At 44.4% G+C, this 24,666-nt stretch overlaps 1 protein-coding gene across 1 annotated transcript; it reads left to right on the plus strand.

The window, feature by feature from the left end:
* The first annotated feature begins 13,671 nt into the window (after positions 1-13,671).
* ADAMTS4 (ADAM metallopeptidase with thrombospondin type 1 motif 4) lies at positions 13,672-24,666 on the plus strand. The gene is made up of 9 exons (XM_073639251.1): positions 13,672-14,899; positions 21,117-21,455; positions 21,673-21,805; positions 21,908-22,078; positions 22,188-22,474; positions 22,562-22,748; positions 22,868-23,043; positions 23,163-23,338; positions 23,806-24,666. The coding sequence occupies exons 1-9, from the start codon at positions 14,261-14,263 to the stop codon at positions 24,239-24,241; spliced, it is 2,544 nt and encodes an 847-aa protein (XP_073495352.1). The 5' UTR covers positions 13,672-14,260; the 3' UTR covers positions 24,242-24,666.

The following is a 24,666-nucleotide window of genomic DNA, read 5'->3' on the forward strand; positions in this document are numbered from 1 at the left end:
ATGCTGAAGGATGTTGCAGGCAGCAGATCGCTCTCCACGGCGTCTCCAGACTCTGTCACGTCTGTCACATGTGCTCAGTGTGACCCTGCTTTCAGCTGTGAAGAGCACAGGGCGCCAGTGGCGACTTTGCCAATCCTGGTGTTCTGTGGCAAATGCCAAGCGTCCTGCACGGTGTTAGGCTGTGAGCACAACCCCCATCTGTGGACGTCGGGCCCTCATACCACCCTCATGGAATCGGTTTCTAACCGTTTGTGCAGACACATGCACATTTGTGGCCTGCTGGAGGTCATTTTGCAGGGCTCTGGAAGTGCTCCTCCTGTTCCTCCTTGCACAAAGGCGGAGGTAGCGGTCCTGCTGCTGGGTTGTTGCCCTCCTATGGCCCCCTCCACGTCTCCTGGTAGCGCCTCCAGCCTCTGGACACTACGCTGACAGACACAGCCAACCTTCTTGCCATAGCTCGCATTGATGTGCCATTCTGGATGAGCTGCACTACCTGACCAACTTCTGTGGGTTGTAGAGTCCGTCTCATGCTACCACGAGTGTGAAAGCACAACCAACATTCAAAAGTGACCAAAACATCAGCCAGAAAGCATTTGTACTGAGATGTGGTCTGTGGTCCCCACCTGCAGAACCACTCCTTTATTGAGTGTGTCTTGATAATTGCCAATAATTTCCATCTATTGTCTATTCCATTTGCACAACAGCATGTGAAATTAATTGTCAATCAGTGTTGCTTCTAAGTGGACAGTTTGATATCACAGAAGTTTGATAAATTAGAGTTATATTCTGTTTAAGTGTTCCCTTTATTTTTTTGAGCAGTGTACATAGCGGCTACTATCAGATATATGGGCGATTCACGTAGGTACTGATACTGCTGATATTATTCAAGTGCAGTGAGATTTAGGCGATGCCGGACACTACAATTTAGAAACGTTATTCAGAGAGTCAGACTATATGAGCTTGCATGCCACTGTTAACTGGGTACTGTATGGAACGGTTATTTGGAAACAGTACAGCACTATTATTTGGGAACTGTATGGTACTATTTGGAAACTGTACGGTACAATTGTTTGGGAACTGTATGTCACTGTTATTTGGGATCAGTATGTCACTGTTATTTGGGACCTGTATAGTACTGTTATTAGGGACCTGTATAGTACGGTTATTTGGAAACTGTATGGCATTATTATTTGGGAACTATATGGCACTGTTATTTGGAAACTGTATGGCAGTATTATTTGGGAACTGTATGGTACTATTATTTGGGAACTGTATGTGTCAGAAAAATATTAAGGAGATATTAAGAAGTCTCTCCCCCAGACCCCTCTTCGCTCCTCCCCTATAGTAATTGTCAAAAGAGAAGAGCTGACACTTGGCCAGTGAGGTCTATGCAAATTAACACACACATGAGAAATGCCTGGTAAGCAAATGCTGGTCCAAAAGGTGCTACCAAACCCAATTAACACAGGCTTGAGATAAATTTACAGCTAGCTGAGAAGGTTGTATTCCCAGGGCTTCAAAGGGAATTTAACAGAGGTCTGTAGCCGGGCCGGAGCCGATGCAAAATATGGAATAACTAAAGTTCCATATGTCCGATAATAACGGGGCCTATATTTTTTGTGACAGGGTCAGCTAAGGAACAATATGCATATTTTCCCGTAGCTGTAAGCTCCTCCGGGGAGCTGTGGCGCAACAGTACCAAAATAACAGACCGCAACTATGTCATGTGTGGTCTCTAAAGAAAGGCAAATTCATAATGAAAATGATGGCGTCGTTGCAAGCTTCTGCGATCAACGAGCAATAAGTTATCCCAGAAGTTAGCGATTTTAATAAAAATGTGAAGGCTGGAGACCAGCCCCATGTGATGTCAGCACAGGGGGTGTGTGAGCCAGTCTCCCCTTTCAACATAAAAACCCCCACTGAGGATGGATCAGTATTCATTGCCAGGAGTATATATTTATTATAAGCAACGGATCCCGTTTGGTAATGGTCAAATCAATCTGGAGTGTCTCCCCTCCACCTATATTAAATCGTCTCTGCGATCATATAGTTTCTTCTTTAATCCTTATTATTTTGTGTAACTGCATATGTACTGTATTGTCCCCTTTGTAAAATGCTTGTATATTTTTCATAACACTGCTTCCCTTTTGGATTAAATATAAAATTTAATAGTCCTGTTTCTTTTGCTCTGTAATCGGTCCTCCCCCGAAGCCATATATGCTACCAGAACGCAGGCATCTGACCGGGCCTGTATTATATTTCAAACTGGTCGGTGGTGGCAGCGAATAATAATAATTGGGCTATCGTGAAGCTGGTAAGTAACCATACGAGCTTTCTGCTCGCTTGCCGATAGCTACGTAGTGAGTAATCGGGATTGAGTGCTCGCAAATCCTTGCTCAATCCTGTGAATTCTTGACAGAGTGACGGCAGCGGCGGGATATTTTGTGATCTCCCCGGTGTCGTCAGAGCCCGTCCCTGACAGTATGGTACTATTATTTGGGAACTGTATGGCACTATTATTTGGGAACTGTATGGTACTATTATTTGTATACTGTATGGCACGGTTACTTTGGACCTGTATGGCACTGTTAGTTGGAAACTGTTTGGTACTATTATCTGAGTAGTGTATTGCACAATTTTTTGGTTAGTATATGGTACTATTATGTGGGCATAATATAGTGGTACTTTTTGGAGATTGTATGGCGGTACATTTGGGTAGTGTATAGTGTGAAATGGTAGGTAGTCAGAATCCAGAAATAATGGGGTTTGTGCCTATATCTGTGTTGATCTGTCAGAGGGGGACCCTAGACTAAGCATAAACCGTGCGAACATTCCTCTGGTCACATCAGGGGTTAATCACTTTCTCCAGTAATAACACCGACACTATTCGAACTTCCCAGGAAATGTTTCCTATGAGCAGGTTTCCCACTCGCCCTGACATGTCCACGCCCCAAACTCACACCCGTACCGCGGGAAGTGGGACAACACAGGGAAATCCTATTACATCTTCCTGTATCCGACCAACGTGTCACATCACACCAACTAATGTACATGTATAGTGTATATACATGGGCTGTCCGGTGTGATACATCTGCTGAGCCGCGTATCTAATCATATCCTGTGTGATACAGTCCGCTGAGCTGTCACACTCGGGGGGGTGTACTAGTCGGAGCTTTGTCTTGCGCAGCCTCCCCCCCCCCATTTCTTGCAGACATCAGTCCGCTCTTCTCATCTGGTGGGCGCACGGTTAATTCCCCGGTTCTGAGCACCCGCGTTGTCAGGGGTGGGATGCGCCAGTCACATTGGCGTCTGACGCAGATGGTGGTCATTCAGTGTGTGCAGCGTGTACCTCTTTGGCCTCTCTGGTGTCTCCCATGTATTATAGCAGGGACTCCGTGGGCTGCGCTCTGTTATTTTTGGAGGGGCTCGGGGAGCCTGGCGCTAATGAAGTAAACATTTTCTGCTGCAGAATGGCAGAATTAGGTTACTGGGACAGCAGCGAACCCGCGGCCAAACCCCAACAGAAGAAAAGAGGCCGAGGTCTGCTTCCAGTTATCCCGGAGCGGGGGCCGCCAGACACTGCAGAGACTCCCATGAGCAGCGCATGCACCGCTTAACCCCTGATATCCTGATTTATAGGGGAACTCCATGAGGGTGTAAATTTAGCTTACTGAAGAGTCCGTCCCCAGAGGGTCCTGTCATAGTTGCCCCTGGGGTCTGATGTCTCCAAGGAGATGCATCATATGAATAGACACTCCAGGAATATGACCACCAGTATCAGCACCCATCAGCCACGACCGGAATCACTCCACGAGACACGCCATGTACCGGAAGCACCCACAAGTATAGGGAGCACTCCACAAGACTCGCTGTGTAACGGGAATACCCATGAGAGCCAACTAGTATCGGGAGCACCCGGCGATACCTGCCGTGTAAAGAGAGCACTCCACGAGACTTGCCGTGTAAAGAGAGCACTCCACGAGACTTGCCGTGTAAAGAGAGCACTCCACGAGACCCGCCGTGTGCCAAGAGCACTCCACGAGACTCGCCGTGTGCTGGGAGCACCCACAAGCATAGAGAGCACTCCACAAGACTCGCTGTGTAACTGGAGCACCCATGAGAGCCGACAAGTATCGGGAGCACCCGGCAATACCCGCCGTGTACCGGGAGCACTCCACGAGACTCACCGTGTACTGGGAGCACCCACAAGCATAGAGAGCACTCCACAAGACTCGCTGTGTAACTGGAGCACCTATGAGAGCCGACAAGTATCGGGAGCACCCGGCGAGACCCGCCGTGTTACGGGAGCACTCCATGAGACCCGCCGTGTACCGGGAGCACTCCACGAGACCCGTCGTGTACCGGGAGCACTCCACGAGACCCGCCGTGTACCGGGAGCACTCCACGAGACCCGCCGTGTACCGGGAGCACTCCACGAGACCCGCCGTGTACCGGGAGCACTCCACGAGACCCGCCGTGTACCGGGAGCACTCCACGCGACCCGCCGTGTACCGGGAGCACCCCCACAAGCCCTGCTGCACTCCAGGAGCACTCTACAATACTTGTTTACCCAACTACCTATATTATAATCCATATCTGAACTCACTATTCTACAGCTTCAGAGCTGAAATCTCCCAGCATTCCCTGCTTGTTCAGGGTCTGCAAATCGTTTGCCTAGATGAGTTGCATTCTGGGATGTGTGCATATTACACCCGGCACCATTCAGTCACCTAGTCAGCTAACTTGTTAGTGCAGTGTCTGCACCATGCCTGCTGACTGTTTCCTGCAGAACTGATAGTGTAGATCAGTACAGTACCGTAGATGAGAAAAGCACTTAAAATCTCATTCTCAATCTACATTTTGGGGTAGAGTTTCCCTTTAAGCCGACAAATGGAATCCAGAGTACGCCCCATAGAAATATCTGCTCCCTGCTGTGTGGGCAGCTCTGGAGGGGTTAATTCTCACAGACAGAATCTGTACAGCTGAAAATAAATCCCCTGTACATGAGGAGCCAGGCCACGGAAACACCAAGCCTGGCCCACCGCAGGAACCGCACACAGCCTGGCAGCTGCTGCTCATAGTGATCTGCAGAACATTGCTCCTCTACCTCCTGACATACATAGTGATATATCCTGCAGATTATTACACCACTGAGCTCTCAGCAGACCATCGCTCCTCCACCTCCTGACAGATACAGCGATATATACAGCAGCGTGTATCACACAGGACAGGCTTAGGTACCCCTCCCCGGTGTGCACAGTGATGTGAGGTTACCCTGCTCTGCAAGTAACCGTGTCCTAGGGCAGGTACATCACATGTGATGCTTATTTGGACAGGGGGCAGGCCCATGTGTCAGTCATGGACAGACAGGTGTGCGCTGCCTGTGTCCTCATTACCCCTCGCCGGTGTTTCTCGTCTTCGTGACGCACTGACGTCTCGTAGATGGATGGAGGGTGAGCATCATTGCTGGTAGACCAGGAATGTCAAACTCAAAACACAAAGAGGGATAAAATGAAACTTGGACAAAGTCGCGGGCCAACCACTATATGGAATAATGGGCCCACATAGTCCTCCATACAGAATAATGGGCCCCACATAATCCTCCATACAGAATAATGGGCCCCACATAGTCCTCCATACAGAATAATGGGCCCCACATAGTCCTCCATACAGAATAATGGGCCCCACATAGTCCTCCATACAGTATAATGGGCCCCACATAGTCCTCCATACAGAATAATGGGCCCCACATAGTCCTCCATACAGAATAATGGGCCCCACATAGTCCTCCATACAGAATAATGGGCCCCACATAGTCCTCCATACAGAATAATGGGCCCCACATAGTCCTCCATACAGTATAATGGGCCCCACATAGTCCTCCATACAGAATAATGGGCCCCACATAGTCCTCCATACAGAATAATGGGCCCCACATAGTCCTCCATACAGAATAATGGGCCCCACATAGTCCTCCATACAGAATAATGGGCCCCACATAGTCCTCCATACAGAATAATGGGCCCCACATAGTCCTCCATACAGAATAATGGGCCCCACATAGTCCTCCATACAGAATAATGGGCCCCACATAGTCCTCCATACAGAATAATGGGCCCCACATAGTCCTCCATACAGAATAATGGGCCCCACATAGTTCTCCATACAGAATAATGGGCCCCACATAGTCCTCCATACAGAATAATGGGCCCCACATAGTCCTCCATACAGAATAATGGGCCCCACATAGTCCTCCATACAGAATAATGGGCCCCACATAGTCCTCCATGCAGAATAATGGGCCCCACATAGTCCTCCATACAGAATAATGGGCCCCACATAGTCCTCCATGCAGTATAATGGGCCCCACATAGTCCTCCATGCAGTATAATGGGCCCCACATAGTCCTCCATGCAGAATAATGGGCCCCACATAGTCCTCCATACAGAATAATGGGCCCCACATAGTCCTCCATGCAGAATAATGGGCCCCACATAGTCCTCCATGCAGAATAATGGGCCCCACATAGTCCTCCATGCAGAATAATGGGCCCCACATAGTCCTCCATGCAGAATAATGGGCCCCACATAGTCCTCCATGCAGAATAATGGGCCCCACATAGTCCTCCATACAGAATAATGGCCCCACATAGTCCTCCATACAGAATAATGGCCCCACATAGTCCTCCATACAGAATAATGGCCCCACATAGGGGTGGTGGTTCTGGTGTCGCGGGCCAAATATAATCACCCTGCGAGCCAGAGATTGACATGTATGTGGTAGAGGGAAGGACTGACGCGTTGACCATAGCAACCAATCACAGAACAGCTCTCATTGTTCTGTAGTCTCTTGGAATATGAGAGCAGAGATTTTATTGGTTGCTATTGGCAACTGCTCTCTTTGCCCATAACAACCAATCAGATTTCAGCTCTTATTATTCCAGTGCAGCGTGGAGAAAGAAAGCTGTGATCTTATTGATCATTATGTGAAAGTGCTAACAGACGCCATACATAGGATACATAGGAGTATCTGCCATTCAGGGGGCAGGAAAGCTGGGTGACAACACGAGTCAGAGCAGCAATGAAAGCAAAGCTAGTTGTCACCAGCTTTTCCACCATTTCCCAGGCTGAATGGATATGTTCAGGACCCGCCTGACTGTGGAGGGTCTCCGGCTCCAGTAAGGGTTAATCCTGGCCCCATTTGGTGCTGGGCTGTGACATGAAAGAGCGAGTGGAGATGACACAAGAGGAACCGCAAATGTACACGAGCCGGCGATGGAGCCAGATGTGACGATACGAGATCCCGCCGGGACACAGGCTTAAAGGGGTCCTCAGATGTTACCCCTCCTCACTACTGTCTTCTCTTATCAGCCATCACAACACCCGATGAGGCTGTGCCCAGGAGCTGACACTCCACAGCTCGGAGGATCCGGCAGGAAGCCTGGTGTCATGGAGGAAGCTCCCGTGCAGGGGCCCGGCCGCAGCTTCCCAGATTGCACAATCCGGACGCAGGACAGGGAATCCCATAGTTTATTTCTTCCCGTTACCATTAAGCGGAGAACACGGTGTGCTGACGTCTGACTCACAGCGCTTCCTGGGAGCCGAGTGACGTGGGAGCCGGGAAGTGTGTCATGTCCGTGCCATGGGGCGATGTCACATGTACAACACAGATAGGAGAATATATGTTACACAAGACGGCAACCAACCTGTACAAAGAGCATACATATATACTATATATACACACAGAGCGCACACCTACAATATACATACAGTTCTGTGCAAAAGTTTTAGGCAGGTGTACAAAAATGCCACAGCGTAAGATTGCTGCCAAAAATAGAAGTGCTTAATAGTTTATTTTTATCAATTAACAAAATGTAAAGGGAATGGAGTAAATAGAAATGTAAATCCCATCAGTATTTGGTGACCGACCTTTGCCTTCATCACTTCTTCTAGGTACACTTGTACAGTCTGGGGTTTTGTAAGATTGTAGCCAGGTGTATGAGTGACCAATTATACCAAATAGGTGATAATGATCATCCTTTTCATTCATTGAAACAGCTGTGTAGAAGGCTTGCTTAAAATTGGGTGAGGAACAGACAAGCTAATTCTGATACAAAGGTGAGGTTGTGGAAGACAGTTTCATGTCACAGGTGAGACACTATGGCAAGACTGAGCATAGCAACAAGAAACAAGGTAATTATATTGCATCAGCAAGGTCTCTCCCAGGCAAACATTTTAAAGCAGACTGGGGTTTCAAGATTTACTGGTCAAGATCTTGTGAAGTAGCACTAAGAAATAGACAACATTGAGAACCGTAGACGCAGTAATCAGCTAAGGAAACTTAGTGCAGAAAGACACATCGCATTACTTTCCTTACAACTCGGAAGATGTCCAGCAGTGCCATCAGCTCACAACTGGCAGCAACCAGTGAACCCAACTACAGTCTGGCCAGAAGTCGTCTTTATGTAAGAAATAATTCCACAAACCAAACCTTCCACATGAAAAAAAAAGGCAAAGAGATGCAACTATGCATGAAAACATAGAAACTGGGGTGCCGAAAAACGTCGTCAGGTGCTCTGGACCGAGATATCAAAATGTGGGATATTTGACTGTAACAAAAAGCAGTTTCCATGAGAAAAACATCTAATCTGTTCTAGGTAACTACAACTTCCATTTTCCTAGGTACTTCTTCATAATATTGCCAATAGCATATTATTATCTACTGATGTCATCATCGGGCCGGTAATTACTAATAAAGCGTTACATCACGTTATGCGGTGGCCGCTTCCTCTCCTCATCACAGGAAACACATATTACACACATAAACCACTACCGGGATGTGGAAAATGTCTTAATATCTCCCATCTAATACAGGATCCTTATCACAGATTGTAGCACTGGTAGAGTGCAAGTTCTGTGGTCCACATTTCATTATATCCTTATGCCCTACTCTGAATAGAGCGAGATTTCCCAGGAAGATGGAGAGAATCATGAACCTAGTCCTAGTGGAGAGTGACATCACCGGACTTACTGATGATGTCACTACACAGGAGACACTAAGCCAATCAAAAATAATAAGCTTCAGGTGGCAAACCATGGTGAGGAGAATGCTCTCCAAGGTGAGAATAGTGGTCCTATAATATGGTGCCCACCGATATGCCACGACCGGTAGTAATAGTGCTGCCACGGTCATCAGTGCGACTCTCAGACATCAGATCCTGCTGGAGTGCAGAATCTCAGGATAAATAAACTTAGCGGTTTACATTCATATGAAAAATAAATGAACCCCCCGGGTGTGTAAATATTATCTGCTCAGTCTTTCAGAAAAAAAGTTTTCATAGACGGAGATTCTGCTTTGTTTTTTTTACAAAACCCATAAACCGCATCTTCCTGATACGTCAGAGGAAGGAGACGTGAGAAGAGATGACCAGACAATAGTAGGGTCACCAAGATTACAAGAACGAGCCCAAATATGAGAGGGCCCAACGGGGTCACATATGCGAAAGACCTGTTTATGGGGACGGAGCCCATATTCTATGGATGGGTAATATTTCGGTGCGATTGAACTAATCAGATTAATGTTGGTGGAGCATCATGCATAATGTAAGGTCGGTTCAAAATGAATCTATGACCGCCTATGGTCAACTATTATTGGTTGTACAGTAAGAAGTGGTTGACTAGAACATTGACTTCATGCAAAATTAGGTCTCAAGGATTAAGATTTCCTGGACATTTTGGTGAACATGGACTTGTCTTGAGTGGTGGAAACTAGGACCAAGAATTATGGAGATGGATCTCTTTAGGGTGAGAAGACAACATTGGTGGTCATGAAGATGAGTCTTGGCACCATAAAAGATCATTAAAGATTAAAAAAAAGAGCGGCATAATAAAATTACGAGGTTCGAGCAGGGGTGTAATGATCACGGTCGCAGAGGTCACAACTGAGCCTCGGACGCACATTCAGTTGAAGTGTATTGCAGCACAGAGACCCATCGGGTCCATGCGAGGTAATACACGTTGGTATGCATGTGACCGAGGGTGCATGGCAGTTACGTCATGCGCTCCCGTCGCTTGTACGCTGAAGTCAGCTGCTGGCTTCAGCGGAGGACATCACGCGGCGCGTAGAGGAGGGACAAAATATACATTTTTTTTTAAATCAGTGAATACACAGTGGCCATACTACTATATGGAGGACTATGGGCTGTGCATTATACATTATGGATGACTATGAGGTGCATTATACTTTATGGGGGACTATGGGCAGTGCATTATACTATATAAATGATATGGGCAGTGCATTATACTATATAAATGATATGGGCTGTGCATTATACTATATAAATGATATGGGCTGTGCATTATACTATATAAATGATATGGGCTGTGCATTATACTATAAAAAGGATATAGGGTGTGTAGTATATTTTATGGAGGACTATGTATTATATATGGAGGTACATTATACTATATGGAGGTCTATGGGGTGCATTATACAATATGGATGACTATGGGCTGTGTATACTAGTATATTATATGAAGGATATGGGTTGTGTATTATATTAATATGGAGGTGCATTATACCAGGGTTCCCCAACTCCAGTCCTCAAGGCCCACCAACAGGCCATGTTTTCAGGATTTCCTTAGTATTGCTCAGGCAATAATTCCATCACCTGTGCAATACTAAGGAAATCCAAAAAACATGACCTGTTGGTGGGCCTTGAGGACTGGAGTTGGGGAACCCTGCATTATACTATATGGATTATGAGCTGTGCATTTACTATATAGAGAACTATGGGCTGTGTAGTATATTTTATGGAGGACTATGGGATGCATTATACTATATGGAGGACTTTGGGGAGTGCATTATACTATATGGAGGACTATGGGGAGTGCATTATACTATATAGATTATGGGCTGTGCATTATACTATATGGATTATGAGCTGTGCATTTACTATATGGAGAACTATGGGCTGTGTAGTATATTTTATGGAGGACTATGGGATGCATTATACTATATGGAGGACTTTGGGGAGTGCATTATACTATATGGAGGACTATGGGGAGTGCATTATACTATATGGATTATGGGCTGTGCATTATACTATATGGATTATGAGCTGTGCATTATACTATATGGAGAACTATGGGCTGTGCAGTATATTTTATGGAGGACTATGGGATGCATTATACTATATGGAGGACTATGGGGAGTGCATTAACCTATACGGAGGACTATGGGGTGTGCATTATACTATATGGATTATGAGCTGTGCATTATACTATATGGAGAACTATGGGCTGTGCAGTATATTTTATGGAGGACTATGGGGCGTGCATTATACTATATGGAGGACTATGGGGGGTGCATTATACTATATGGAGGACTATGGGGAGTGTATTATACTATATGGAGGACTATGGGGTGCATTATACTATATGGAGGACTATGGGGGGGTGCATTATACTATATGGATTATGAGCTGTGCATTATACTATATGGATTATGGGTTGTGCATTATACTATATGGAGAACTATGGGCTGTGCAGTATATTTTATGGAGGACTATTGGGCGTGCATTATACTATATGGAGGACTATGGGGAGTGCATTATACTATATGGAGGACTATGGGGTGTGCATTATACTATATGGAGGACTATGGGGAGTGCATTATACTATATGGATTATGAGCTGTGCATTATACTATATGGAGAACTATGGGCTGTGCAGTATATTTTATGGAGGACTATGGGATGCATTATACTATATGGAGGACTATGGGGAGTGCATTAACCTATATGGAGGACTATGGGGTGTGCATTATACTATATGGATTATGAGCTGTGCATTATACTATATGGAGAACTATGGGCTGTGCAGTATATTTTATGGCGGACTATGGGATGCATTATACTATATGGAGGACTATGGGGAGTGCATTAACCTATATGGAGGACTATGGGGTGTGCATTATACTATATAGAGGACTATGGGGGGTGCATTATACTATATGGAGGACTATGGGGAGTGCATTATACTATATGGAGGACTATGGGGAGTGCATTATACTATATGTATTATGAGCTGTGCATTATACTATATCAATTATGAGCTGTGCATTATACTATATGGAGAACTATGGGCTGTGCAGTATATTTTATGGAGGACTATGGGGTGCATTATACTATATGGATTATGAGCTGTGCATTATACTATATGGATTATGGGTTGTGCATTAAACTATATGGACAACTATGGGCTGTGCAGTATATTTTATGGAGGACTATGGGGCGTGCATTATACTATATGGAGGACTATGGGGGGTGCATTATACTATATGGAGGACTATGGGGAGTGCATTATACTATATGGAGGACTATGGGGAGTGCATTATACTATACAGAGGACTATGGGATGCATTATACTATTTGGAGGACTATGGGGGATGCATTATACTATATGGAGGACTATGGGGTGTGCATTATACTATGGGGAGTGTATTATACTATATGGATTATGGGCTGTGCCTTATACTATATGGAGGACTATGGGCTGTGCAGTATATTTTATGAAGGACTATGGGATGCATTATATTATATGGAGCACTTATACTTCTGCTATTGTGCACCACATCACCTATATATGCCCCTGGTGAATGTGTGTAAAGGTTCATTTTTTCTATACATTAAAGAACAGCAGCAGCACGAGGGACATATACCAGGATGGGAGATATATATACACCAGGATGGGGCCAGGATGAGGGGGATATATACCAGGATGGAGGGGGCATATATATTTATTCAGAATGGGGGGGGGTCCGGTCCAAATCTTCCATCGGGGCCCATCAGACTCTAGTACAAGAGAGGACCATGTTGTTGTGTTATCAGTGGTATGCAGAGAAGACATCATAATAGGTCAAAAAAAAGGTTCATGAATAGTAATTTATCAAGTGAAGGACATAAAGGAGGTCATGAAGGAGACATAAAATAATGGTGATCATTAAAGTCTTGAAGTAGATGCAAAATTAGGGCAATTTTGCCAAACGATTGAAGGTTATTGACGTCATATGGGACATATTTGGAGACTTATTAAGCGTCAAGTTTAGTGAGAAAAAATGGTGTCACAAAATACTGTGAAATTAGCCACTATTAATAAATCTGCTGAAACTGAAAATTATGCAAAAACATCAGTTGCCACGTTTTTAGTCTCAGGCGTTGGCATCACTAGAGTTATTAGGAAACCAGAGCTACGCCAAAACCATGCCACCTTCAATACCAAGCAATCAAGTCATGGAAAAACATAGAAAAAAAACTATACAAAAAGAAACATTAACCCAAAAATACAACAAAAGCTCCACCAGAGAGACAGGCGGGTGAGGCTCAGTAGAACTAAGCTGGGAAAGAGGGGCGAGTAATACAGACATACATTAAAACAGCTGTGTCAGAAGTTGGAAGCGAGCCTCAATCTTTGTTCTCCACAGCCTTCTGAACTTGGAGGGCTGGATTGTTGCTCGCTTAACCCTTTCCTAGCTTAACGACTTCCGTTCAGGGGTCTTTCTTTTTTTGGGTGGGGGTATGGTTAGGAGAAAAAGGCAGGATATTAATCATCATTTATGAAAAAAAAACCTATCCCCAGTGTTTGAGCTACATCAATTTTTGTTTAGAGAGAGGAAAAAAAAAAAAAAAAAAAAAGAAGTTCCAGCCAATCTGGGCTCAGCGGAGACAGCTGTTAAATACAGCCCGCTGCTAAATGATCAGTCAGTTCACAGAACAAGAGGGGAAAGGGAAGGAAAGAGAGTTGCAGGAGCAGAGCCAAGAAACTTTAGAACATAATCCAACTTTTTTTGCTTTTTGGGCAAAGAATATTAATTTGTGGGTTCTGATCTTATCAGTTTTATTCCATTACCACATTCCGCTTTTTTCAATTTTTATATTTCTCCAAAAAAAAAATTGAGGTGGAACAAAATCAGCAAAACTTGAATTTCTAAGAAAAGGAAATTATTAGAAAAAAAAAAAAAAAAACGCCCAGAAATTGACTCCAAGACTGGAAAGATGGACTTTCTCCCAATGAAATAAGTTTTCAGAGAAATCTTCACAGAGTACAGAGTCATCTTCTTCACGTTAGGACTCTTATTTCAGGTTCAGAATTTTTGGTGCTACTTTTTTTTGTGTGAATCTGTGGGATTTTAGGTCAATTGATAACTTTTTTTTTTAGAAAATTAAGTTTACGTTTTGTAGGTTCTCAGGGTGTTTGTGAAGATGTCCTGCTGTATGTTCATATTCTACCTCAGTGTTTTTACTGCTGCTTGGGTACACGTGGTTCTTGCTCTTGGAGAGAGACCTCAAGCCGGTTACAAGGAGGAAATCGTGTTTCCGGAAAGACTAAACTCCAGCTTCCGCCAGGAGCAGCCAGGCTGGTCTGGAAATGGTATTGAGGTATCCTCAGAAAGTCACCTCATTTTCCGATTTCGTGCTTTCGGTGAAGAATTGGTCCTCAATTTGGAAAGAGATCCCAGCTTTCTCTCGGAGGACTTGATGGTACAGTACGTTGGCAGAAACGGACAGTCAGATGCCAATGGACTTTCCGAATCTGGCAGTTACTTTACCGGTGCTGTGAATTATGACACGGAATCTATCGCGGCGGTGAATTACAATGGAGCATCTCTCTTGGGCGTTCTCCAGTTCAGAGGGACAGAATACCACATCCAACCAATGGAAGGTGGAGGACAAAACAGCGCAGAGGGAGTTGGAGCTCACATCATAAGGAGGAAGGTGCAAGAGAAAGGCAATGGACCCATGTGCAATGTTGGTTCTCAAGTGTCCACGAGGGTGCCAGGAGAGCCTGATGGCAATAATCACTCTAGGAAACACAAGACACCCTCATCAAAGAGATCAAAGGTAAGATCATGTCATTTGTCACATGTAGGTTATATATCTATGCTATGTATCTGGGTAAGGTTCAGTGGCGTTTGATGGTTATGAAGTCAATAAATTCTAGTTGTCACATATCTGCTAGATGTCAACCACCATTGCCTTAGTCAACAGGCTGATCACGATGGGTTTACGTTCTTTAATATTCCGGAATAAACTAGGTATGACCTTGGCTGGTGACTCCAATCCTTGTCTTTTAGATCAGCCTTCTTGCCCTCAGATGGGTTGATGTATCCATAGACCTCACATAACCTAGAAGAAAATGCCAGTAAATTTGTCAGCAAATATTTTGACTGTGGGAGGAAAAGGGGAGATTATGCCAAATCCTAGTTGGATTGGAACCCATTAAAGCCAGTGGTGGACTTCGTGAAGGGGTGAAAGGCGTCATTCATGTTTTCCAGAGCGGGCGAAGTCTACCTTTTATGGGCAGGAGAGTATTCTTAGAAGAAGTTGTTGTACATATTGGGTCAAGTTTACTGAAGGAGAAGATGCAAATAGTCACAATCTCTCAAATACTCTTCCATGTAAACACGACAAAGTCTAAAAAGTAGGTTATGTAGTTGATAGCATCTCACTGACCTTCACGTATTGTGTGTACACAAGGAACCGGGGGGGGGATGCTTATATTAAATGTATGAATCAATCAGTGAAAACCTAGAGCTAGCTCAATGTCAGGCAACTCCTATGAAGCTGGATAAATGTATTATTTTATCAATCATGACATACTGAAAAGTCATATGATTGGTCGTAAAATTTATGACTTTAGGAGGCGTGTGAAGAGCCTTGTTCAAAAATCGGCATATATATTTAATCTAAAAGAAAAAAAATAAGGGTGAGGAGCAACTGCTGGAGATGAGATGTGGATGTTGTCCAGGGTCATTAAGTAAAGAATACCATCTGACGATGTGAGGCCTCCATGATATTCTCCTGTAACTAAACCTAAGGAAGGGAGTGACAGATAGCAGAGGTAGTATAGACCTGGATGTTAGAAGGATAAGTAACTTGTATCTGACGCTGATTATGATTATGGTCTCCTCTCTGTTCCCTGTCCCGACCTGTTCCACATTCCTCTCAAAGTTCCAGGAAACATTTGCTTTGAGCCTCATTCATGTACCCGTCAATATAATAATATAGGTCGGCCCTGACGTAGCGTTGCCGGACATCTGCCATATTCCGTCACGCTTTCGCTTTGTTTAGCGCTTGGATTGATGCCCCTTTTGTTTCTCAGCCTGTCTGGTGGGGGGTCCAGTGCATGGCAAACCTCATCAGCTTGTACAGGTGTACAGAGACGCTGAATGAGAGCTTGTCCTGAGATAAGAGGTCCAGGCTGAGACGTTTGATGACAGGAATCCAACCATAGAATGAGACCGAACAATCTGGAAGATGATCTATCAGGATATGTCAGCGAGCGCTGCTCTGATCTCCAGATGAGTATGTGTACATACAAGCACATGCCGGAGCAGAATAACTAGAAGGTCAGAGTAACCGTGAATCAAAATCTTCTAGAAGTGATGACAAATAGATGTACTGAGTACCTAAATAATGAGTTATATACACGTACATTCATGGAATAATACTCATGCAATATTACCATCCACAGGGAGCAGTATTATAGTAGTTATATTCTTGTACATAGGAGCAGTATTATAGTAGTTATATTCTTGTACATAGGGGGCAGTATTATAGTAGTTATACTCTTGTACATAGGAGCAGTATTATAGTAGTTATATTCTTGTACATAGGGGGCAGTATTATAGTAGTTATACTCTTGTACATAGGGGCAGTATTATAGTAGTTATATTCTTGTACATAGGGGGCAGTATTATAGTAGTTATACTCTTGTACATAGGGGCAGTATTATAGTAGTTATATTCTTGTACATAGGGGCAGTATTATAGTAGTTATATTCTTGTACATAGGGGGCAGTATTATAGTAGTTATACTCTTGTACATAGGGGGCAGTATTATAGTAGTTATATTCCTGTACATAGGAGGCAGTATTATAGTAGTTATATTCTTGTACATAGGAGCAGTATTATAGTAGTTATATTCTTGTACATAGGGGGCAGTATTATAGTAGTTATACTCTTGTACATAGGGGCAGTATTATAGTAGTTATATTCTTGTACATAGGAGCAGTATTATAGTAGTTATATTCTTGTACATAGGAGCAGTATTATAGTAGTTATATTTTTGTACATAGGGGCAGTATTATAGTAGTTATATTCTTGTACATAGGGGCAGTATTATAGTAGTTATATTCTTGTACATAGGGGCAGTATTATAGTAGTTATATTCTTGTACATAGGAGCAGTATTATAGTAGTTATATTCTTGTACATAGGGGGCAGTATTATAGTGGTTATATTCTTGTACATAGGGGCAGTATTATAGTAGTTATATTCTTGTACATAGGGGGCAGTATTATAGTAGTTATATTCTTGTACATAGGAGCAGTATTATAGTAGTTATACTCTTGTACATAGGGGGCAGTATTATAGTAGTTATATTCTTGTACATAGGGGCAGTATTATAGGAGTTATATTCTTGTACATAGGAGGCAGTATTATAGTAGTTATATTCTTGTACATACGGGGCAGTATTATAGTAGTTATATTCTTGTACATACGGGGCAGTATTATAGTAGTTATATTCTTGTACATATGGGGCAGTATTATAGTAGTTATATTCTTGTACATAGAGGGCAGTATTATAGTAGTTATATTCTTGTACATAGGGGGCAGTATTATAGTAGCTATATTCTTGTACATAGGGGGCAGTATTATGTATTGCTCAGTACATTACTCAGCTGTGGGTGACAGTGACTACAGGTGGGAGCCTTTCTTTGGAGAATATGAGAGCTTTACACCATACTTTGGGGTGCAGGTAAATCTCTTACATTTTACACAGCTTGTGAGTTCTAAATTACTATATCAGAGGGTGTGGACTTGAGACCAGATGGTTTATCTCTATGAAGTTGGATGTTATTGGAGTAATAAATATGGCCGCCTCCTGGGGTATCTGAGGTAGACGGAAGGACAGCAGTTGACATCCCACTCGTGGAAGGAAGGAACTGATCAATAAAGTAGACTCTTAACCCGAGTCAGTGAAGTCTCCCACTGACTTCTGTCTGGGCCTATTGTGGGGGCCGATAGATGGAAAACTGACATGTCCGCGTCTCCAGGAGCTTTGAAGAGTCTCTGGTTGTCTGAGTACGAGCCAAGGAATGTAAGGTTATGTTGGTTAATGCCTTTACCACAAACCTATTTTTCCTACAATCATCCGTTTTCCAGCAAGACTACACCAAGACGTTTTTTCCATCTTAACCCAGATATATGAGCAAAAAAGGAAAAACCTTATTACAGACTCAGTAGTTCCAAGAGGGATTTTCCTTGCTCTGATACTGTCTGTTCTTCAACAGCTGAAGAGCCACAGGGCTTCTGGCAAATTCTTCAACTTGTGGCAACGTCGTGTGGAAAACACTGATTTAGGTAGGACAAGACGGGCCCATCGGTGAGGGCACCTACAGCTCTGCCCACCCTCTCCGCTCCTTGTAGACATGCTCCAAAATTCACAGCCCCCTTGTTTTCCAGACATGTAATAAGTGCAGACTATCACTTCAGCTCACAGAAGTACAGCACCGCCGGGCTCCGCCTGCAGCCGCCATGACATCGGATACATGACCAATGTTGTACTTTGCTGGTCGTCTCCCAATAATGTGACAACGTGAAGGAGATCTCTCGGCTCTGGCGGAGCACTTCCAAAAAATACAGAAATGTGCCGGCGATGGGGCCAAGTTACCCATGTCCATCCCGGTTCTGTTAACTCCTTCCTGCCTGCTTTAAATCGGACCCGATTCTTCAACTTCTCCTTACTTTTTGAGGTGTGGCCCCTGGACTCAGTCTCAGCTCACCCACCGCTTATATTCTTTGCTATTTTTGCACCTTCTCTTTTTCTTAAAATATTGGCTTTCTTTAGGCTTGAATAGCAGCGGCTTACATTAAGTCTGTGCAGAATGGAAAGGCAGTCTCTTGTGAAGCACATGAAACCCTTTGTAAGGGTCGCTTGTACAGTACATTAAAACACATCTGTGGAGCATGTATATTCACTCTCCTATAGAGCAGAAAGACAAGTCTGTTTAATATGAAAAGGAAGTCTCTTCTACAGCAGCTAGGACCAGACGGTAGGGCATGTAATGGCGATAGTAAGAGGATGAAAAAAAGCCAGGTGTGAAGTTGTAGTCTCCTATAGATCAGAGAAAACATGTCTGTGTAACAGAAAAAGGAAGTCTCTTCTATGGCAGATATTACAGTCCTAAAAGGCACAAAGTGTTAGTCTCCTATATAGCAGGGATATAAGTTTGTGTACCGTAAAAGCAGTCTCTAACAGTGAAAGCATGCCTATCTGGCATGAAGTGGCAGTCTGCTATATAGCAGGGAAATAATTCTATGTAACATGAAAAAAAAAAGTCTTCTATAGCAAATGCAAACATGACTGGCCTGGTGTCGTAGCTTCCTAATCAACAGTGGAAACCAAGTCTGTGTAATATGAAAAGGAAGTTTCCTGTAAAGTAAATAAAACAAGCATGAAGAGGTAGTGAGCTGTACTGCTGACAGACAAGTAACACCGTGTATCAAGGTGGTCCCCCCAAATAAGTCTTTTCTAGGCAACTTAAAGGAGCGACAATGGAGGGGTTTGTAGAAACAAAGCAGATGATGCTGTTATGTGTAGGCGGGTATGGCACACTACTGTTTCTGCGGCATGATGGTTGAGCTTTCTCTTGTACTGGTGGAGATTTGCCAGCCATCACTCATCATGGGCTCCAAACATGAGGCTCCAATGTATGATTGCTTACTCAGTCAACCTACACCCCCCACCCCAGACGATGAATGAATGAATGTTTTCTTTGTACATTTTGAAGGAAGGGGTAGGGTTCCCGTACAATGCTCAATAGGTGAACAGCATCCAGGGCCAATGACCCAGAAAATCCTGTGATGAGCGACAATGCTGCGTAAATGGGATAAGGAGCCTTCGAGGAAATGAAAGAGAGTCGGAGAGGAAATAAGTCCCCGCAAGCCTTTTGTCTGGGTAACTGTACCGTATCGATAAGATCTCCAGCTCGGCCGCTCAAAGCTTCATTCACCATAGCCTACATTTTCTCAGACTACGCTCTATCTTGGCCTTAGCTTGAAAGGATTGTTCTAGGTAATGGCCACATCAGAGAACGTCTCCTTCCAAGAAATGTAAATTGAAGCAGAGTGACATGAAACGCAACAGAGATTTGGGGAGATTTCAGAAGGACTAGCACGTCCCGTACCCATCAGCTGTCCTCCCATCCCACACATTACGCAGTGTTTAGCTAACACGTGGCGAGGACATACCGTCAAGAGTGGATTTGCGCAATCCATGCAAAGACACGAATATAACCAGACGCTTTTTCCAGGAAGCTGTCATCGGAATAAAAAAACCCAAACACTAACGGGGATGAATTGGTATTAGGAGAACCCGGCTCACTATTATTTGGGTGTCATCTGGCATTGAGCGTAGACCGTGAGTTATAGAATATCGCAAAAAGGCAGAAACGCGTCAGTGGTGATGTCACCCTTATGCATAAAGCTGTACCGGTCAGGCGTAAATGTGAGGCCTCTAGCCCCCTCTCATACACGTTCTGGGGATTAAGGCCTTTCTACAGTCATATTTCATGAGCTGTCTGTGTTCCCATTATCTGCTCTCCAAATATCTGTCTAGTCTCCAAGTCTTCTAGTAACCCTTGCCTTTCTGGAGCGGCACAAGGGAGGCCAAGACGAGGTTTTGATGTCTTCTAAGGTAGTTTTGACTAGAAATGTAATATATATGGAGAGCTCAGTTATGGTCAATATGTAGTACTACATCTGTTGCTTCCATGTTGGCAACACTGATATTATCTGTCCACTTTTCTTGTACCCCTTGCATTTCTGGAATGGAAAGACAAAGGAGAGGACAAGACAAGGTTTCTTGGTATCAAAGTGGCTTATGTTTTCCAAGGGATTTCCCATTGAGGAGATCTATTATGGCCAACGTCTACAACTACCACTGTGGCATCCATTTTGGTTGTGACTCAAATATAAAATACACATTTTGAGGGTGCACATTGTTTCAGTTACTAATGTACTTTATTAATTGCTTCTTTTTCCTGTTTTCTGCAGCGTTTTGCATCTGTGCCTCGCTACGTGGAGACTCTGGTAGTTGCGGATGAGACTATGGCAACTTTCCATGGCGCAGGCCTCAAGCGGTACCTCCTGACAGTCATGGCAGCCGCAGCCAAATTCTTCCGCCACCCAAGTTTGAAGAACCCAGTTAACGTTGTCGTGACGCGGCTGGTTGTCATCGGCCGCGCAGACAAATCCAACAACTATGGAGGACTGAAAATGACCACTAATGCTGCCGAGATGCTGAGGAACTTCTGCGAGTGGCAGAAAGGTCTGAACAAGCCCAATGACTCAGACTCTGAACACTTTGACACAGCCATACTCTTCACCAGACAGGTAAGGTTTTATCATGGCTTATACTCCAGTCACATCCTGAGCTGTATTAAAAATTTTACTGGTTGCTACTTGGGAGTGTTAGTCTCATCTATACTTGTTCAGAAGAGGGCAGCAGTGAGATGTAGGCTGACAACTCAAAACAGCTCAGCAGAACAATGAATGCAGCTCTGGATGTGTATAAACACACTGAAATAATGAATCAATGCAATGTTAACAGAACCTCTGTGGACTGTCCACCTGTGACACACTGGGGATGGCCGATGTTGGGACAGTCTGTGATCCATCACGCAGCTGCTCCATCGTGGAAGACGACGGCTTGCAGTCCGCATTTACGGCGGCACACGAGCTTGGTACGTTTATGAAGGTCAATCAGACAACGTTGCAGCTTAATCTCATCTTAGCTGAGGACTTTGAGGAGATCATGGTAATATATAGTCTCTTCTACACCACAGGACACGTGTTCAATATGCTTCACGACAATTCCAAACCGTGTGTTGATCTTAACCGCCCGTCAAGCAACACTAGACACATGATGGCGCCAGTCATGTCCTACGTAGACCCTGAGGAGCTGTGGTCACCTTGCAGTGCTAAGTTCATCACAGACTTTTTGGACAATGGCAATGGTAAGTAAAACCACCCAAAAAGTCATCTACACCATTGTGGCGTTACTGGCAATTTATGGCACTAATCTCTTTAAAATGGCTGATAAATTTCTGCATTTCCACCCTCCAGGCCATTGTCTTCTGGACAAGCCTCAAGCTCCACTTCGTCTACCAGTTCCATTCCCTGGTAACGACTACGACTCGGATCGCCAGTGCCAGCTGACCTTTGGACCAGACTCACGCCATTGTCCCAACCTGCACACTCCCTGCTCATCTCTGTGGTGCACGGGCCGGATAGACGGTCACTTTATGTGCCAAACTAAGCATTTTCCTTGGGCGGATGGTACCCAATGTGGAGTGGGCAAGACCTGCATGAATGGCAAATGTATCAATCGGGTGGAGATGAAAGTTTACAACGTAAGTACTCCTTTGACTATGTATAATGTCATGTGAAGATCAACAGCAAAGTCCAAAATCAAATATTAGTGGTTTTTCTTACGGCAGACACCAGTTAATGGTGGTTGGGGTTCCTGGGGTCCCTATGGAGAATGCTCCAGGACATGCGGAGGTGGAGTGCAATTTTCTCACCGTGAGTGCAACAAGCCCGTTCCTAGAAATGGGGGCAAATACTGTGAGGGGAAAAGAACGCAGTATCGATCCTGTAATACCCAGGAGTGTCCCACTGGCAATGGTGAGTAGAATCTGTCCTACCAGCCAAGCTTTTTGTAAAGAAACTGGATGGATTGAAATAGATGGTGCTGAATTTGAGTCAATGATAGAAAGGTGAACAATATTCTCTTGCTATTGCAGCTCTGACCTATAGAGAGCAGCAGTGTGCCACGTACAACCACAGAGTCGACCTCTTCAAGGGGTTCCCCGCACCCATGGACTGGGTACCACGTTATAATGGAATCACAGAGAAAGATCAGTGTAAACTCACCTGCCAGTCCCGACCATTGGGATACTACTACGTCCTAGAGCCAAGAGTGAGTATCCAGTTCAACGTTTGCTCTACTAAACCAAGTATTTTTGAGTCATAGTCAGAGCTGCACTCACAATTCTGCAAGGTTTCTAAACCTTAATCCTAACCTGTTTTCTTCTACAGGTAGCAGATGGTACTCCATGTTCTCCCGATTCCAACTCAGTTTGCGTTCAGGGGCGCTGTGTCCATGCCGGATGTGACCGTGTCATTGGCTCAAAGAAGAAATTTGACAAGTGCATGGTGTGTGGAGGAAATGGTTCTACCTGTACCAAAACGTATGGATCTTTTACAAAACCTCGGTAAGAATTCACTGGTGGCGCCTTCTCTACTTTTAGAAGATTTTGTCAGGACTAGTGTTGAGCCAATTTGTTCGGCATTTCAAATTCGGGTTTGTGTTCAGGGTTGCGGCTTGTTCGTGCCAAAAAATCAGCTGCGCCCATGAACATCCCTCATTTGCCACGCAGATAACATATGCGTGACAGCGTGGCAAATCAGGGATGTTCATGGGCGGAGCCGATATTTTGGCGCGAACGAGCAGGAACCCTGAACACGAACCCGAATTTGAAATGCCGAAAAAATTCGCTCAACCCTAGTCAGGACCACATAGGACCCAGTGGGTCACTGCATGGTCGACTTCTTTAAAGCTTAACCTGATGCCCTTCAAGTCTCCATTCATGGGTCTGGGAATGCTTGATGGGAACCCCAGCAAGAACTGTAATTGTGTCCATATTGGTTGTCACCCAAGATCTAAATGTTTCTATTTTAGGTATGGATACAATGACGTGGTTACCATCCCGGCTGGAGCAACCAACATCCTGATCCGTCAGAACAGCGGCTCATCCTCCACCAGTGACGGAGTTTACCTGGCTTTGAAACGTCAGAATGGATCTTATACTCTCAATGGTAATTACATCTTGGTGCCATCTGAACAAGATGTCAACATTGGAGGAGGGTTGACCTTACGGTACAGTGGAGCCACGAAATCCATGGAGACCATTGTAGGACGGGGACCCTTGAAAGAGTCCCTGACCGTTCAAGCTTTGGTCGTAAGTGACCAAAGAGCCCCACGTCTTAAGTACACCTTCTTTGTCCCTAAACCGGTCACACGTTCAATCCAACCAAAGAAACCAGCAGAAGACTGGATGAAACGAAGAGCGCAGATTCTTGAAATCCTGAAGAGGACAAGAAATAGCCGAAAATAGGCAACACTTAAAAGTGAAAGAGGAAAAACAAAAACTTCTTTTGCCTTGTTACATTAGGCTGGAAATGAAGGTTTTATGAAGAGGCAAAGTCCTCAAAACGGATGCAAGAACCTTATTTTCTTAAAGTATCTGACTCCAAATTTAAGGCAACTTGTCCATGTAATGGTCATTTCAACAACTGCCGTATTGGCTCACAGAGCACGTAATCATCCAGAGACTTGTACTAATGGGTGATTAGCGGTACGGAAGCCTCACAATGGAAATCTCAAGACTCTTGTATATAAACAATAAGTCAGTTATGATGGCTGGTCCACTACTGGTGGCTTCTCCCAAAATCTCTTCCTTTTGGCCTTTAACTTTGGTCTGGACGCTTCTTTACATCCCTATGAACTCTGAAGGCCAAAAAATGAAGGGGAACCACCCAA

Source organism: Phyllobates terribilis, unplaced genomic scaffold (assembly GCF_046119375.1).
Source record: "Phyllobates terribilis strain yellow unplaced genomic scaffold, ASM4611937v1 Scaffold_7__3_contigs__length_470593459, whole genome shotgun sequence".
NCBI lineage: Eukaryota > Metazoa > Chordata > Amphibia > Anura > Dendrobatidae > Phyllobates > Phyllobates terribilis.